We start from the raw sequence: 19,657 nt of genomic DNA, 5'->3' as shown, positions 1-19,657 counted from the left end.
CTTGGAAAAACACTTGGAGTGGAGGAATCGGGATGAAGGTTGGTGGATAGAATAAACAAATGTCCTTGATACGTGATTGACAGAATCGTACTGGATTCGCTCTCTTTGGGGGAGTTGGGGGGAGGGGTTCAGTGATTTGGCGAGTTCGGTGCTTCTGGTTGTGGTGCTGATCTCCGTTCCTTGAACCATCAGCCAGGAAGTGCAATGGGGGATTGGGAGCCAACCATCCAGTGTTTTTGCACACCCTTCCTGTTTACCTTCCCCAGATTTCTGCAGGTATCCATTTAGAGCTGAATCGACTCTGGCTGAGCTTACAGAGTCACGCCACTGACCCCTGTCCCAAACTAAACAATTGGGTACACTAGGATTGAACCCTCGCCCTCTCAGACAAGTTTAGTTTCATTACAGCCAGCATGGGTCAGACAAGCTCAGTTTTATTACAACCAAATTTATTTCTTAAATCACAACATTCGGGATTTTTTTAGTGAAAAAGCTCTTCGATTAAGTTTTCTGCATTTCATTTTTGGCTTTACTATGCATTTTCTTATTTTTCTTCGTCATCTTAGCCTTTACTTCCGTTTCAGTTTCTATTTGAAGAATTTGAAGTGGACGATATTGATATTTGGATTCACTCTTCCCCAAAGCATCACGACTTTCATCAAACTCCAGAGAGGATGCATTCCTCTTGCCAGTTCTAAGAACATCTGCAAAAAAAAGAGGGAAAATTGACAATTAAAGGCTGAAACACGAGATAAACCGGGCAATTTATGATAGTCAGGGCGCCAGATTCTGTATCGTGCTCCCACCCATGCCCGAAGGTACAAAAATGTTAAGGATGGATCCTAGGGTAGTTGACCATGCTGAAAACGAATATCGTAGGGCGTATATTCGCCGTTGGGGCGTTTCTGAAATATAGGCCAAAAAAACCAAATTTGGCCTACAATAGGTTCGACGATTCTAATTTTTTTTTACAGATAAGATTGGTCAAATCCAGCGTACTCTTACATCAATAGAAAGAAGAGACTTGGGGCTACACAAATAGGAGTTTTGTTTGTAACAAAAAATATAAAAAATAGTACACTTTTTACTGCAGTTTTTAAAGAAAAATCAGATTTTTGTCAACGAATTTCTAACAGAAAAACTAAAAACTCGAAATTTTTCAAGATAAAGTTTTTTTTTATATTAAAAAAGAAAGCCCGTTTAATTCCGAACACATTGAGCTAAGAAAAAAAGTTTAAATTATTGTATCTGGGGGGTCTGCAACTTCTTTGACGAGTGTACCCGATGATAGAAATTTTGTTTAGTAGCCTGCTACCTAGCGGGAAGTTGATTCTAAAGCTAAGCAGAAGAAATTGATAAGCAGAAGATGAAAAAGAAAAGTGAGTCAGGTAGGCCAAGATAAAAAAAAAAAAACAGTTACTTCAGGTTGATTCAACATGTGATTCTGACGCAAATACTGATTTGCTAATGGATTATAGTGAAGAATATGACACAAATTGTACTAATCGAAATAAGCAAAATACAGAATCTGGCGCTCTGACTATAAACAAACAGAATGAAGCTCCACCATCAGGTGGAGCTTCTTGCGATAGATAAAATGGTTAAGTAAGAATTTTGAATTAAAAGCTCCTTGTACAATAGCTAGATTGGAAAGAATTTTACCAGCCTAAAAACGAAATATGTTTCGCCTGTTTAGCCAGCTAAATATATATATATATATATATATATATATATATATATATATATATATATACATATATATATATATATATTCACATGAAACAAGCTGGATACCAAAGCAATTAATTCAAAATTAATTGATTTGCCATTTTTCTGATCCCAAATTAATGAGCAAATTTATTATCATCTATAGAAAGATCAGAAGTCTCACAGAAAGGGAACGGTCTCGACACTACAGTAAACCAGAACCCCCCAAAAAAAGCCAAATAGGATTTGAATACAAAAAATATTGGACACAGGAAAGACAAAACACTCAAACACAAAAGACAAAACATCACAAAAGATAGACACAAAACACTTTCCTTTATTTGCAGGAATATATTTAGCCTAAGCGGGCAATATGAAAGTTCCATATATTGCAGAAATTTTTTTAGCGCAAATAAAAGGCCACATCCCTATGATAAATTTCACTGCATAAAAAAGGGTGTCTCAACAATAAAATAAAAAAAAGACCAAGTTTTTAACCGCAAGAAATATTTGGATAGTATTATATAGTATAATATAATACCATTATATAATACAGTATCACATAATAATACTATATAGTAAACATTACATATTATATTATAATATTGGGTTTAGTAAAGGGAAACGCTCAAATTACAAACATACTAGAGGCATGCCTCCATTGCTTTTACAACGATTAAACTAATGTTTAATGTTCGGCTCTTTGAATAGTTTACAGCTACCGAACTTAGTTCATCGTTGTGGAGGTATTTCAAGCGTAACTTTTCTCAGTTTTGAGCCTCTCGAAATTCAGGGGCGTAATTTGCAATGGGGGAGGGGGGAGGTGATTGCCCTCTCCAGCCCTCAGTTCCCCCCACCCCCAGATGAAAATTATTTTTTTCAGAAATCTTGTCAAAACTAAGATAAGCCTGCATAATTCAAGCATTCAGAGAAACAGGTGTGTTTTATTTAGTATATATTTGCCTTTATGATACTATATGGCTCTTTTTTCACTGTCATTGTCACTTGATTTGGGAAAATTGACTCCGACTTTGCAAAGTCCTCTCCCCCCCCCTTGGATTTGTACAAAATTACGCCACTGTCGAAATTGGCTAAAGTGAATACAGATTACATGACACCAATGCAGGGAAGGCTTCGCTAGGAAAAAAAAGACACAGCAAAGAAAAGTGATGGAGCAATAAAAGTAACAACCATGAATTGAACTTACCTTGAATTGGTTCCATTTGCTCGGATTTGTCCTCAACATTCAAACTTTTTAATATTTCTTTATAAAGTTGATGGAGAACATTGTCAGGATGTTTTACTTCTGTCTATATGAAATAAAATATTTTTTAGATGAATATTCTTATATTTCTTTAAGAAAGAAGAGAATATAAGACTTTCTCAAAAATATATTGACTGCAAACCACAAGCATAATAAACGTGACATTTAATTTTGTTCCCAATTTCCCTCTTTCGATTTTACAATTTTTTTCTTTTTCTTTTACAGAAGGTTTTGCAATTAATATTTTAGATGAAAAATAAATCAGACTGTTTCTTCACTTTTCAATTTTGGCGAATTCTATTGATTAAACTTAATAAAATAAACCGAATCTATAAAAAAATAAAAATAAAGATGCACGAAATAATTATTTACATCTACGCAGCAAAAAAAAGAAGAAAAAAAAAGTAGATGACATATGAATTAATAAATGAAATAATACCATTTTTATACAATCCTAATAAGGAGGTTTAATGCCAAAATTGCCTCTCACTCAAATGGACTATCTGTCTTGGCTTTTTCTACAATTAGCCATGACTTGATGCCCACAACTATTGGATTTTAATTCTAATTTTATAAACTAATTTTATAAATTTAATTTTAATAAACCAAATCTACAAAGAAATAAAAATAAAGAAGGACCAAATAATTATTCACGTCTACGCTGCCAAAAAAAAAAAATGAAGCTCTTTGACAGTCAACCGCTAAGATAAGAATAGAAAGAATAATGAAAATTTTATGTTTCTTGTAATAGTTTTTTTCAGATTTTTTTTCGTAATTTTAGTTTCTTCCTTCTTTGCATTACTAATTCTATTCGCTAGTCAGTTTCTTGTTTGTGTGTTCTTTTTCCATTCTATGAGCTGCTGTTAATGAGGGAACTCAAGAGTCAAAGTACTGAAGGGTCTTAAAGACCTTAAGGTGGGTGAAAATACATAGTATTCTTATATTTATTTTTTCTGCGTCGTAAAGATGCTTATTTAAAAATTGTACTCGGTGATAAGAAAACCTCGTTTTTATTTTTATTTTCTAGGAAAAAATCAAAATGAAATAATTTAAAAGATAAGTATCCGACATAGACTATTAGTTTTATTATTCGAGCAAACTGATCTTCTATTTTGCACGTTACCTTTCTTCAACCCCTTTAACCATTTTACAAGTTCAACAAATAAAACAAGATAAAATATCGATTGACTTTACTGGAAACAGTTCGAGATCAGTCTTATCACCCCGAATATGCCACAAGGATCGAAGTCGAAGCTCGGAATGCATATAAGAATCGAAAGGAAGATACATAAACTATTTTTTTTTAAGTTGCGGCATCAAGATCCCCTAAAGACTGGGAGCTAGGTACTTCAATTTCTTTGCTATTGAACAAGATCGTAATTTGACATCATCAAGAATCCCTAAAATAGACAGCAAGGATCTACTGTTTCTTTAAAATTCAAGATAGGCTGTAATTTGATGACTGAGTTCGGTGTCTCTTGATCATTCTTCAGAATGAGTTACATCGGCGAACATAAATATGTATAGAACTCGCCTCCCAAAGTTAGTTTTCGATTGAAAAGTAAACCCTTCTTGTCCTACAAGTCCCCCATAAAGTTGGAAAGAGAACTTTTCATAATACAACATACCACAGCTCCTCCACCTGGCCGAATACAGAAGCTCTTACATAAAGCTTATCAGTAAACTGGTGAAACAGGAGGCCCCAAAATGACCTTCAAGAACGGTAGGGACTTGAGTCAAAACGAGATTAATTTACTTTATGTTCGGTTTATTTGAACATTATATTGAAAACACATTCAATTCTATTTTAGGCTTTGGAACAGGCGTATTAACGTTTCACATAGAGGACGAATTACAAAAATATCAGCTAAAAAAAAGAGTGAAGGAAACCAACCTTCAGTCCTAAGCAGCTGCATCTGTTCAGATTTAGCGTTTTTGACATACACTCAGACAGCCCTCTCACTGCTACCACAAGGGTCTTATACTTCCTGCAAACAGGCACTAGCAATTTGGACAAAGGGATAGGATCACAGTTTTTATCCAAAATTACGACGGTGATGGAACCAGTAGGTGGTAATCGCTGAAGGCTAGCAGCACCAGCAGTCAAAGATTTCTGCAAAGAAAATCACTAATTTTATTGCTTCCTATTAATTTAATTGTTACTAGTAACAACTCAATCTACCACCTAAAGCCAATACAGCCGTACAGGCACCTCCTCCGGCCCAATCAATTCAAAGCCTCACTCTTTGCCCTTACCCTTGAAGGTCCATGTTTTAAAATCCTTCCTTATTACCACTTCCTGGCCCATTATAGAATTACCTAGTTTTCTCTTGGCCTCAGATGGAAGGCCAAAAACCACAATTTATGGTAATCTATAGATTACGATATGATGATGAACTATGATAGATCATATTTCATTCGTATAAATGGGCACAAATATATTTCTCAAAATAAAAAAAAAATCGTAAAGAAGAGAAAACGAGGATAATAACAGCCAGTGAAAATAGAAGACCACTATGCAAATACTTCAGTCGAGACGTCCGCTACACCCTTATGACTACAGAGGCTAAAAAAGGCAGAAAAGATGCATCAACACCACATCCCCCGATAGATGGCATTTCTTTGGAGGAGATAAGAAACTTTTCACTGTTCTACTCTATAATTCTAAATTGAGTGACAAACTGGGATGAATTTGAAGAATTCGTAACCTTAATGTTACTTTTAAAAATTAAAACAAAATACAGAGCTTTTTCAACAGCGGTAGGGATAAAACCAGTCCCATTCTGGGTAGTAGTTTTTGAGGAATTCCCGGTTCCTGCGGATGTTTCTTTATTGGTAGAACACACCAACAATTTGCGGAGAAATTATCGGATCACAGGTCCTTAATCAAAAAACCCATGGGGCTACGCCAAAGGCCTGAGGCTTTGGCGCCAAAGACCTTGGCCCAACACGTCTTTGACAACACACACCGTTTCATTTTGTTATAAAACCTCCATTATTGCCCCCGTTAGACGTCTCATGCAAGTTTTCAGGGAGGCAATTGAAATCTAAAAGCATATCCATCAAAAAGTCTTAATAGATATACTGGACAAACTTATCTAAGCCGTATTTATAATGAACTTATTAATTCCGATCGTTTATACATCTGTCCACAAGATCATGTTTTGCAACCTAATAGGATCTCTGATAATACTATGCCAGATAAGCGATTAGCCTTTAAAAAAGATTTACATAAAACAAAGTTTAAAATGCCATTCACTATCGTATTTTTAATTCAATTACCCTTTCATCTTTACTTAGAAAAGGTCTTCTTCTAGTTTTAAGGCTTGTTCTAAGGTTCGGTTTTTTATATTGTCTTGCAGACTTATACCTTTATTTTTGTCTTGGTTTAATCTGCACTGAAGACGGTCGAGTGGTGGGCCTGACCGAAATACGTGCATAGTTTTCTTCAATTTTCCCTGGCTGGTATTATCCTCACTTTCTCTTCTTTAAGTTTTTTTTTCACCACATTAGTGTCAATTAAGGGGGGACAGGGGTCTTTCCTCCCATTAATTTTGAATATTTTTTTGGGGAAGGGAGGTATTCTCATTGAGAGTGTCTTTTTTCGGTATTTCATTGAAAAAAGACAAATCCCCCTATACATTAGAAACCTATTTTTTTCTACATTGTTATTCTGCACTGAAGACTGTTGAGCCGAGGTCTCGACCGAAATATTTCCATAGTTTTATTCTATTTTCAATAGCTGGTATTATCCTCGTTTGTAGTGACCTATGAACAATTTTAAACGCATGCACAGGAGATAAACTATTAGACCTACTAGTCCCTCAAGACGTTATTACGCACACCTGGTTCTGCCGCAATACTACAGAGCACGTGTATTGTACACCTACATAATAGGGTTTGCTTGTTACGTCATAGGGAATGTTTTCTATGCGATGCAGGAGTGACAGATTCTCGCATGACATGCTAGATTTCAGGGACCTGTCGGGAGCCCCCGCTTGCAACTGAGCACGACACACACGTAGGTGTTACGTAATGACGGTGCACAAGCGGGTCTTACGTAATGACGGTGCACAAGCGGGTATTACGTAATGGCGGTGCATACACGGGTGGTCAGTAATGGCGGCACACACGTGAGATGTCACATAATGGCAGCACACAAGTGAGGTATTACGTAATGACGTTACAAATGTGGGATGTGACGAAATCTTACACGGAGATGTTATGTAATGACAGGGAGTACACGTGTGTGCTTCTTAATGATAGCACACATGTCGGATGTTGCGTAATGACGGTACATACATCGGTGTTACTTAATACTTCAAGAGATTTTTTCTTTCTTCGGGATTTCTTTTTCTTTCAACGTGTTTTTTTTTCAGGGAACCTTTATATTCTAATGGTTTTTATCCCTATTAGGATTCAAAAGCGCCATTTCTATCCAATGGAACTGCGCCCTAGACTGCTTGACCAGCAACCTATTTCTAACATTATGGCTCAGGAAATAGATTCTACGAAATAACCAATTCCACACGCGGAGAATCCCCATGTCCCGTTTACTAGAATGAATAAGCTATTGATTACGTGTTTCCTATGACTACACTAATTGAGATGCTGAGGAGAAAATCGATTACTAGAGTTTCGTTATGTTTGAAGTGCACCTGCTTGCTAAGTAACACTTTAGAAGGGTATTATAAACCCAGAAAAGCGATTCTTCACTTTTTAGCGATATGATCCTAGCATTTTGGAGTGTCCTTCTTAAAGAATTTCTAGAGATGTGTTCTTAGAGAATGATATAAACTTGTTCAAAACAAGGGATGTTTCTCCTTCTTAGAGAATCTTTAGAGATGTTTTCTTAGAGAATGATCTAAGTTTGCTCAAAATTTAGGAAAATGGGGGTACAAGACATATAAGTTAATTCTCTATTTTTTCTTGGTGTTATTTTCTCTCAATTCCCACACTGTGAAACTCAATGGCTGACCCAACCCCTAGCGAGCAATTCCAAAGGGGGAGGCCTAGCAACCAATCCCAGAGGGGGGTTGTTATTAGAGATAAATTTGAACCAATTTCAGAGTTATTTCTGAGATATTCTGAGAGGCGTGCATATGCATAGCCATCAAACAGTTCGTGGTAACGAACTGTAGTTAGGAGGGACCCGGTTCAATAGTAACCGAAACTCTAAAAAACAGACTTTTGATACCAATAGTTACATCAAAAGAATTGAATTTTAATGCTGATTTTAAATATATATAAGTTTCATCAAGATTTAGTCTTACCCATAAAAAGTTACGAGCCTGAGAAAATGTGTCTTATTTTCGAAAATAGAGGGAAACACCGTATCCGAAAACTCTACTGTAGAAGTTTCAAGCTCTTATCTACAAAAATGTGGAATTTCATATTTTTTGCCAGAAGACAGATGCGCGTTTTTTTCAGGGGTGACCGTATCGACCCAGTGGTCCCAGAATGTCACGATAGGGCTCATTCTAACGGAAATTATGTTTACATATAATAATTGCTATCGGGAAGTGTACAGAGATTTTTAGGGGGCGCAAGATATTCTAGTACTATTAAAAAAAAAACAATGAGAAAATAAATAAAAAGTTTTTCCAACTGGAAGTAGGGGGCTGCATTAAAACTTAAAATGAACAGAAAATATTATGCATATAAGGGGGTTCGTTTCATCCACAATACCTTGCTCTTACGCCAAAGTATTTTTAGTAATTTCAACTATTTATTCTACGGCCTTTGTGATTCAGGGGTCATTTTTAAAGAATTGGGATGATATCCAAACTTTAGTGTAAAGAGCGAGGTATTGACGAGGGTTTCTAGCCTCCTCATATACGTAATAAAAAAATACAAATATAGAAGTTCGCTACGTTAGTTAATTCGTAAGTTACGTATACTTATTACTAATAAAAACGTTCGTAAAAAAAATAAAAGTTCTAGTTGTATATTTAAGTAACCAAAAATCGGAGGGCAACTAGGCCTCCTCCCTCACCCCTTTTTTTCAAATCGTCCGATCAAAACTTTAAGGAAGCCATTTAGCCAAAACAAATATTAATATGCAAATTTTGTTTTAAATATTCATGTACGGTGAGCCAAAATCAAAACATTATATTAATTCAAAACCTTTAGAAATTAAATATAAAAAAAACAAGTTTTTTTTTACTGCAAGTAAGGAGCGACATTAAAACTTAAAACGAACAGAAATTATTCCGTATATGAAAGGGGTTGTCCCCTCCTCAACACCTCGCTCTTTCGCATTTTGTGATGCAAAAATAAATGTATATGTTAACCGTTATTTTGTAGACGATTAACATAGATATCTATTTTGGCCAAAAAGACTGTCCCACAGCAAAACGACGTTTTCAAGCATTTTGTGATGCAAAACAATGATTCCAGGCAAAAGAATGCCAAAACGCTATTGTGTGGAAATTCTGAGACAGTAAATTGATTTAGAATTACCGAAAAAACTATACATGTATAGAGCCTCCTATTTCAACGGCAGTAATGCCGTACAGTGGCACATTGGTTTCTAAAGGTACGGGTAGTTCTACAAAACAACACTTAACATAGACATTTATTTTAGCCAAAAGGCTGTCCCATAGCAAGGCGACGTTTTCACTATTATGTGATGCAAAACAATTCTAGCCAAAAGAAGGTCAAAAGTTATTGCTAGAATATTCTGAGATAGTCAATTGATATACAACTACCAAAAAAACCACACGTATATTGAGCCTCCAGTTTCAGAGGCAGCAATACCGACCGGTGGCGCACTGGTTTCTAAAGTTGCAGGTAGTCGTTTAAAATAAACAGTTAACATAGACAATTATTTTAGCCAAAAAGTCTCCCCAGCAAAGCGATTTGTGGTGCAAACAAAAATTCTAGCCCAAAGAAGGCCAAATGTTGTTGGTTGAAAAATGTGAGATAGTCAATTTATTTATAATTACCGAAAAACTATACTAACATAGAACCCCCGTTACAGAGGCAGCAATGCAGTACGGTAGCGCATTCGTTTCTAAAGGTACGGGTAGACCTACAAAACAAACAGCAACATGGACATATATTTTAACACTTCATATGAGTAGATGATTCGGTTGAAGCTTAAAAAAATTATTTGCAGTTTAATATAATAGAGCTTCAGCTATTATGGAGAAGGGTTGGTAGTTCTTTGTGTAAGTTGGGGAAGGAGTGTTAAAACGTCAAAAAAGTGCGTTTCTAATTCTTGGTGGGTCTTCAGATGAACGTAGCCAAATTTTCAAGCGGCACCACCAAAAACACTAGTTAAAAGGTATATTGAGCGTTTTCTTGATTGTTTGGACTAAACGTGCGATTTTACGTATGTTACAGGTCCTTGCGAACTTCCAATTGGTTTATGTTGCAGTATCCAGTGATTTGCAAGCCAATACAGTAAAGGTCATGTTTGATTATCAATTGTCTGATCATCATTCTATAGCTTGCTCAATCACTTTGCCATCTTTGGTCATCATAGTACAGCTCTTGGTGTTTCAGCGCCTCTACACCGTCATGACTAGCCGAAAATCAATCAAGCGCTTTTTATCATGCCTGTAGATTCATATTGGTTTCCTTATACTTCTTCTCATTCGCTCCTGAGGACGGCAACCTCCTCAGCACGTTTTAGTCACCACATAATTTGGTTGTAGTACTGATTCAGTTCATAATTGCTTTTTGTATAACGAACATTTAGCTGGAGTATATGAAAAGGTAAATCTAAAGAACCAAAGAGTATTAGCATTTTTCCTGTTACTCCAAGCAAACTATTTAGAGGCAGGAGAATCTACCTAGGCTGTACTATTTGTTCTAATCGAAAAGTAGAACATTAGTGGAAGGTGATCAATATCCTGCTCATCTTCGTGGTCGTGCACTATTGTAGATGCGATATAGGGCAACAAATTACATTTTCAATATCCGATAGGCTGCCAGAATTATGTACTTACAAAAAAAAGATCCTTCGCAATTACTCTATAATCAGGAAGACTATCAAGAAGGTTCATAGAACAAACAGAATCAAGCCTTATTTCAGTGTTCGTATCACCAATAATAATAAATTCGTAACCATCCTTGCTTATTCTATGGAGGAGAGTTTTCAAACTTGCACATGCTTTGGAGGATTTATTCAGAGTCATATTCCATATTCTTCATACAAGTCATATTCTTCTCATCATGAGGCATATATGTATTAATAAAACAGTATTGCCGAATCTTATAGCTAGAAAGTGCTCGCCAGAAAAATACCATGACGGAGACAAAAAGCTGATCTTTTGTTTTATAATACATGCTAAGCCCCCTTAAGGCCTTCTAGAAGTTAAACTAGCAAAGTAAATAGCACTGCGGCGCAAGAAATTAACACTCTTTCCTCACAAAAGATGTTCCTGAAAGCATATGATGTCAAACTTATTGTAGAGTTCATCAATTGTCAGATCCTTGTTTTTTGCCCCATGAATATTAAAAGACACGACTGGTTAATAAGTTTTTGGCTAATTGCGACTTGAAATTGCTTTCAGTTTAGGACCTGTAAAGCTAAACGAACCATGATTGCCTCCACAGTTTGCACACTTAGGTGACAATTTGCAAGACGAGTCTCTATCTGAGACATGGGGACCGGCATATCGCGCATATTTTGGTGTTACACTGGAACAAGACGACTGGAGATGCTCAGGCGACCGGCAAATATTACAACAACGAGGAATCGCCTTGAACTCGTAAATACGTTTAAGACCGTTACTTTAAGTAATCCTACTTTAAGACTGTATCTGAATGCATCGGCTCTTGACATAGCATCAGAGAATTCAAGTTTTACCGCAGTGAATTTCTCTGCGGTTTTACCAGGGCAGGATATCAGGTGGGATAATTCAAAATTACATATAAACTTGAATAATCATACTTTGAATAATCTTTATATACCAATCCAATTCAAATTACAACAACAACAAATTCCAGGCACCCCGTGAAACAAACTTGATTAAATAGAAAACCACTGCAAGAAATATTTTTCGAAGAATCAACAATGACATGAGTATCTAAAATATGATATATTACTAAAAGTCATCACTGTTTTTACTAACATTAAAACCATGAAACCAAAATAGTAAATATACTCAAACTTGAAAGAGCTATCATTTGTACGAATTGTAAGATCATTTAGGCTCTCTTCCACTGTCATTTAGGCTCGCTTCCACTGTCGTCCACTGCGTTGTCAAAAAACGTCGTAATTCTGTTCACCAAAAGGATAAAATATTTAAGCATCAGAATGCACAAAAAACAATAGTTCTGCAAAAGCAGAACGATGTGGGGACTACACAGTTGACTTGGGCTACAGCAGTACTATTAACCACATCTCGCGTTGGCCTTCCTTGTAAATATGACAAACCACTGAAGATAATTACTTCTAATACCCGAATTCCTAAGTCTACGTAACACTAACTCAAAATCTAACATACTAAACGCCTTTTTAAAATCAATAAAGACTGCGTTCGGAATCTTCTCAATTTGTAAGGCATTATTAATATTACCAACTAAGTGATGCGTAGCATAGCTTGTTAATTGACATTTTCTGAATCCAAAATGACTATATCGCAGTTGGCCCAATAACTGGAGGTGTGTGTACTATCATTGTTGCAGAGGTAGCCGCTACCTAGTAGAAAACGAACCACGATCCATAGTAACCAAAAGTTAAAATACATTTTAAAAGAATCTGACTAGGGAGAAAATTGCCATTTGTAGCTGATTCAGAAATGTTAACTACTATTTCACTTGGTCTTAATAGTAAAATAGTAAAGAAAAATACCTCAATGCTTTTCTTTTGGACTCCAATTCTTCGTGATTTGGTTCCTCCTTTGACAAAATCTCTTCCTTGAGTTGAGAACGGCGTTGTCTTCTTTCTTCTTTAGGTGTGTTTTTAGGAAGTGGGACGTTGATACTCGGCCGTCGGAGAGTACTTAAATGCCTACAAATAAAAGATATTTTTTTAACACAACGCAAAAACAGATCCGAGAAGAACAAAAAAACTCATTAGATGTCGAGGAGCAGAATAGTTTCGTTGTTTCCTCTTTTTTAAAGCAATTCTTTTTTCTTCCAGATTCATCCTTTTTGTTAAATTGTATTACCCAATTAGCAATCGAATCAGATTACGAAACGCACTTAACTGAGGCTCAGGATTTAGCAATTCATTTCCTGCATAAATGTTCAAGTTCATGTAGAATAATCTCAACAAGTGGTTTTTTACGAATGTGGAAATTTTTACCTTATTCTCATATACTCTACAAACTCTGGCGATTCAGAGAGCTTAGGAGATTAGGAGAGCTGTAGAGATAGGAGATCCGAATATATGACAGAAAATTAAAAGCGGACACCTGCTTTTCCAGTAGTTTTAGAAAAGCCATTTAACTTCTCATGTTTTGAGCTGAAGATATATATAATCAGTTTTAACGAAACTTACATCATCAAAGAGTGTGAATTAAATTTTTTCGTGTAAATGGAGCAGAATTTTCTTTTTAAATTTCAGGAAAGGGCAATCCCTAAAAATATTCTAGCATGACTGCTAGGAAAACCTTAAAATCAACTCTAAAAAATATCGCTTGAGCGATTCAGCCCCTTTGGACATTTCCTGTGGTGTCATCTGCTTTGACTGACTTGCTCGTTGAAAAACCGGTGTGAAACTTTTCTGTCTTGTAAGTAATATTTCGCAGTCGGCCGCAAATTGTTAACAGCTCTCGATGATGGCTAGTCCTCAGTCTGGAATAGCTCGCTTCTAGGTACTTTGTCTTTATAATGATCAGTCGACATTAAAGCTCGGAAAATGATTTTAAGGTAATCAATCAAGGTAACTTTAACCCTTCATAAATTTTACAGTTTTATTCCCTTGTCGGCAAAAAATCAGTGAATATAGGAAAGAAGATGTAAATTTCAAATCTGTGCCGAAACTAAAAAAAAAAATGTCCGATTATACCTGAACTCACTATTCTACTTAGCATTGAGAATATTTTTAATTAAGTGCGTGTTTTTGTCTCGAGCCGAGATTCTTTTACATTATCTCAGCCTATTCCAGTGGTGTCAGTTCATAGACATTCAGGTAGATTTGTTTTAAAAAATCCACGGGGAGGGGGGAATACGTTTGTTGTCTTTATGGTACTTGGTATTAACCAAGTGACATATATAGCAATCACAAATTCTGTCGGTCTATCTGTCTGTCTGTCGGTCCCGGTTTTGCTACTTTAGGCACTTCCAGGTAAGCTAGGACGATGAAATTTGGCAGGCGCATCAGGGACCGGACCAGATTAAATTAGAATCAGCCATTTTCCCGATTTGACCATCTGGAGGGGAGTGGGGGGCCGGTTAATTCGGAAAAAAAAGAAAAATGAAGTATACGTAATTACGAACGGTTGATCAGATCTGAATGAAATTTGATGTTTGGAAGGATATCGTGTCTCAGAGCTCTTATTTTAAATACTGACCGGATCTGGTGACATTGGGGGGGGGGAGTTGGGAGGGGGAAACCTAAAATCTTGGAAAACCCTTAGAGTGGAGGGATCAGGATGAAACTTGGTAGGAAAAATAAGCAGAAGTCTTAGATACGTGATTGAAATAATTGAAACGGATTCCCTCTATTGGGGGGAGGGGGAAGGTTTAATTCTGAAAAATTAGAAAAGTGACGTATTTTTAACTTACGAAGGAGTGATCGGATCTTCATGAGACTTCATATTTAGAAGGACCTCGTAACTCAGATCTCTTATTTTAAATCTCAACCGGATCCAGCAACATTGGGGGGGGGGCAGTTGGGGGGCCGGAAATCTTAGAAAACACTTAAAGCGAAGAGACCAGGATGAAACTGGATGGGAAGAATAAAAGCAAGTCTAAGATACGTGACTGACATAACCGGACCGGATCTGCTCTCTTTGGTAGATTGGGGGGGGGGGGGTAATTCGGAAAAATGAGGTATTTGTAACTTACGAACCGCTGTCCAGATTTTAATGAAATTTGATATTTAGAAGGATCTTGTGCTTTAAAGCTCTTATTTTAGATTCTGACCAGATCCTGTGACATTGGGGGAAGTTGGAGGGGGAAACCGGAATTCTTGGAAAACGTGGAAATTGGGGTATTTTTATCTTACGAATAGGTGATCGGATCTTAATGAAACTTGATATATAGAAGGATATTATGTCTCAGATGCTCCATTTTCGACTCGAATTGGATCAGGGGACATAGGGGGTTGGAGGAGGGAAACAAAAATCTTGGAAAACGCTTAGAGTGGAGAGATCGGGATGAAACTTGATGGGAAGAATAAGCACAAGTTCTAGATAAGTGATTGGCATAATTAGAACGGATCTGTGCTCTTTGGAGGAGCTGGGGGGTGTTAATTTGGAAAAAATAGAAAAATTGAGGTATTTTTAACTTAAGAACGGGTGACCGGATCTTGATGAAATTTGATATTTAGAAGGAATCCATGTCTCAGAGCTCTTATTTCAAATTCCGACCAGATCTGTTGACATTGGGGAGGAGGGAGGTTGGAGGGGGAAATCGGAAATCTTGGAAAACGCTTAGAGTGACGGAATCGGGATAAAGCTTGGTGGATAGAATAAGCAAATGTCCTAGAAACGTAATTGACGTAACCGTACTGGATTCGCTCTCTTTGGGGGAGTTGGGGGGAGGGGTTCAGTGATTTGGCGAGTTTGGTGCTTCTGGACGTGCTAGGACGATGGAAATTGGTAGGCGTGTCAGGGAGCTCCACAAATTGACTTGGTAAAGTCGTTTTCCCAGATTTGACCACCTGGGGGGCTAAAGGGAGAGGAAAAATTAGAAAAAATGAGGTATTTATAATTTACGAGTGGGTGATCGGATCTTAATGAGTTTTGATATTTAGATGAACATCGTGACTCAGAGCTCTTATTTTAAATCCCAACCGGCATTAAGCCTCTGATTTTCCTTTTAAATCAATCTATTGATTCTTATAATTTTTTTAGAGCTCATGCCATATGAGCTCTTGGCTCTTAGCTCTTCTTGCCTCGTCACAAGTGCCATATGAGCTCTTAGCTCTTGTTCTTTTTTTCAATGAAAAGAAGAAAAGGGTTTTTAGTAAATATTTAGAAGATGCATTTCTTGTAATTTCATTTCAAAAGACCAAAAATAAATAAATCCATATTTTGAAAAATATCTTTTTTGTTATGTTCACATAAAAATCGAAAAAAAATCTTTACCCCTCCCCCTAAATTTTCGTGAATTGGCGCCATTGCAGACAGCAATAGATACACAAACATTTATCCTAGTAAAAGAAGACGAATGTGAAATAAATTGTTTCTTTTCCATGAAATTCTTCTCGTTGTGTAAATTCAATCAAATATAGACATCATATTGAGATCATTTGTTAAACTATAGATTTTGAAACTTGAAACTCCGGTCAGAGACCCAAAAAAATTCTGATCTTTACGATTTTCCCAATACTTTTCTGGAATCACTTTTCTAGAATCCCAACACTTTTCTGGAATTTTCTGGAGCATAAAATCGGCTAAGTTTGTAAAATCTGAGCTCTGAAACAATCGTGTAACGTTATACGTAAGCAAATTTTTCTTGTTAATTTTTTTCTCACTTGATTCGTTTCTTGAAAATGAGAAGTAGACAAATCTGTTTTGAGCGTCGACGTTCTAACGTTTAAGAACGTAGATATATATTGAAGATAAACTATCTTTGAAATATTATAGCATGACTAAAACGTTAAGAGTATATATAGTTATGTGAAACTACTAACAATTCACTGCTGCACCAAGCACCCTGAGAGAACACAGCTACTCACACTCCTCCTTCGGTGTCAGGGAATAACAAATGAAGCTAGTTTTAAGAAGACAGCAGGATTTAGGAACCTTGAAAGAATTTAATTTTTGTAAGAAACAGCCCTTCTTGAGATACGCCATCTTAAAAGTTCTAGAAACCGATAACTAATGTATTTAATCAATTGCAAAAAAATAAGATCAAACTGTTGCTCCACCAACACTATTGAATAATCCGACAAAAGTAGCTAGTAGTAGTAGTAGTAAGTAAGTAAGATGACATTAGACCCTTAAGGTTCAAACCGGCGGTGCTGATCTCCGTTTTGTGGCCCTTCAGCCAAGAAGTGCAATGGGGGGTTAGGGGCCAACCATCCTGTGCTTTCGCACACCTTTCCTGTTTACCTTCCCCAGATTTCTCCAGGTACCCATTAAGAGCTGGGTCAACTCTGGCTGAGCTCACAGAGTCACGCCACTGACCCCCGTCCCAAACAAAATAGCCGGTTACGCCTGGGATCAAACCAGTTCCCCATAGACAAAGAATTCTCAAATTGTAGCAACTTTTGACTATTATATTTGTATTGCAGCAGCTAAAATTGCTACGATACCAAAGAAACATAACCTAGTCTCAACTTACCTTTTCAAAGTCTCAAGGACTGCACTTTCTTCAGTTATTGAGAATGCTGGCCTAAAAAAAAATTATTACTGGATAAGTTGAAACTTGAAGAAGTAAATATTTAGACTAATTCACAATTTGAAAAAAAAACAAGAATAAGATTTTTAGCCAATTTTTTTTTAGCCTTTATCAAGAACAATTTTTAATAACTGGTTGCATCTTGTTCAAAAATTCCCCAGGCTGATTTCCTTATATGAATGGAATATTCCCCTGAAAATGGATTAAATCAGCAAAACCTTATGGAGGGACTTTAGGAGCAAAAGAATTCATGTTCAGAAAAATAAATTGTGAGATACACTTTTTGGTTTTAGAAAAAAGGTCAAATAACCTCGACTTTTCCTTATAAGACTACTTAAACAAAAACAAATTGAAATTTTTCGTCAATTATCATTTAATGTATTATATTGCCATTTATTACTCATGAGCTATAATACAAACAAGCTGATATTTTATTCAAATACAAGGCAGCTGTATCTTCCTGTCCAAAAATATGATCAATACCCCAATGTTAATATTTTACTTAACATCTCAACAACGTCTGAAATTTGGAAGCTATTTTGAAGATCAGGTTTTCCTCTCATGTAATTTATTTCACACCACCAAAAACATGGAATGTACCACTTTCACATACTGAAATAGAAGTTAAATTCACATTTTTTAGCAAAACATATATACACCATGGTGAAGAAAACTCAAATAGATCCTTTTGGGGTATTCATCCCTCCCCAAGATTTTAAATTTTTGTTGTGATCTGTGCTATGTTCTAAAGTTTATCATATAAGATTCAAAACCTTTCTTATTTAAGAAAAAATTGGAAATATGCTAAAACTCTTTTTTCATCACAACTCTAAAATGTACATGCGCTATAATGATATTCCAGTAAAAGTACTCAAAAAGACAACAAAATAAAGTTACTATTTATGATAACACAGTTCAACTTATCACAATAAAATACTTGTTGCCAATCATTCCCATTAACAGGAAAATCCATCCTGCTATGAATGCTACTACTACAGCTTCTACTAACAACTCAAGGCAGAGCAAAGTCACCAGAGGCCAACAAAGCTACGCAAGCTCCTCCTCCATCCAAATCTATTCCCTCTTTACACCATCCCATGAGGTTCCCATTTCCTTTAAATCTTTCTTTATTACATCTTCCCAAGCCAACCACGGACAACCTGCTTTCCATTTAGCCCTAGACGGTTGGCCAAAAAGGACAGTCTTCGGCAATCTGTAATCCTTCATCTCCAGAACATACCTTAGCCATCTCAAACTTTATCTCATTAGCGGCTCTTTATCTCATTTATCTCCTTAGAAAGCGAGATTGAACTACACTTTTCGTACAGCCTACAGTTTGAAATACGGTCAGTCAGCCGGGTACCCAGAACAATCCGTAGGCTATTTCTCTGGAAAACATCTCGTAAATATTCATATGCTTTCCGGAGCGCCCATGCTTCAGAGCCATATTTGACCGCTGTCATCAATGTAGCTTCCCATATCCTAATATTGGTTTGCAGACTTATCTTCCTATTTTTCCAATTTTCTTTTTAAGTATGAAAAAAAAACCTGAGCCTTGAAGGTTTTACCTTCAACATCTTCACTGCTCACAACGTCTTTACTAAAAATACTGCCAAGGTCAGTGAAGCTGTCCACTTAATCAATCTTTTTGTTATCCTACGTCACCTTTCCATCTTCACTTATTCCTAGCCTTAGTGACTTAGTATTCTTAACATTAATTTTAACCTGCTCTACCACCATTAACTGACAAAACATCTAAAAGTTCATTCATTTGCCCAAAATTTCATTTAGGATCCATAAATCATTGGCATAATCTAAGTCCAGGAGAGTTTTTCCTACCCATTTGTTTCTGTGGTCTCCAATTGCCTTTCCTGTGCTCCTTAAGACAAAGTCTAACAAAATGATCCATATAAGTGGGATACAAAAAAAACCTGCTTAACTCCTGATTTAATACAAAACCAGCTAGTGCTATCATGTAACATACAAACAGAAGTGTTATCAAACAGTTCGTGGTAACGAACTGTAGTAAGGTGCGACCCGGTTCAATAGTAACCGAAACTCTAAAAAATGGAATTTTGATACCAATAGTTACATCAAAAGAATTGCATTTTAATGCTGATTTTAAATATATAAGTTTCATCAAGATCAGTTATACCCATCAAAAGTTACAAGCCTGAGGAAATTTGCCTCATTTTAGAAAATAGGGGGAAACACCCC

The 19,657-nt window shown here is 36.3% G+C and overlaps 1 protein-coding gene across 6 annotated transcripts in view; it reads right to left on the bottom strand.

Moving 5' to 3' along the window:
* The window catches only part of LOC136030568 (uncharacterized), a 58,752-nt gene that overhangs the window by 27,128 nt on the left and 11,967 nt on the right, over nt 1-19,657 (bottom strand). For 5 of the 6 annotated variants that reach the window (XM_065709640.1, XM_065709636.1, XM_065709642.1 and 2 more), the window contains exons 2-6: nt 17,384-17,434; nt 12,777-12,935; nt 4,866-5,084; nt 2,915-3,017; nt 415-704 (exon numbers count right to left, since the gene is read on the bottom strand). In XM_065709640.1, the coding sequence (XP_065565712.1) occupies nt 502-704; nt 2,915-3,017; nt 4,866-4,913 (354 nt within the window). In that variant the 5' untranslated portion in view covers nt 4,914-5,084; nt 12,777-12,935; nt 17,384-17,434 and the 3' untranslated portion in view covers nt 415-501. Of the gene's footprint in view, nt 1-414; nt 705-2,914; nt 3,018-4,865; nt 5,085-12,776; nt 12,936-17,383; nt 17,435-19,657 lie in introns of those variants that run through there. The other variant, XM_065709641.1, reaches the window with a different exon arrangement.

The sequence above is a fragment of the Artemia franciscana genome, chromosome 8 (genome assembly GCF_032884065.1).
Source record: "Artemia franciscana chromosome 8, ASM3288406v1, whole genome shotgun sequence".
Classification (NCBI taxonomy): domain Eukaryota; kingdom Metazoa; phylum Arthropoda; class Branchiopoda; order Anostraca; family Artemiidae; genus Artemia; species Artemia franciscana.
The sequence above is the reverse complement of the archived record's forward strand: the minus strand, read 5'-3'. Positions and strand labels throughout refer to the sequence as shown.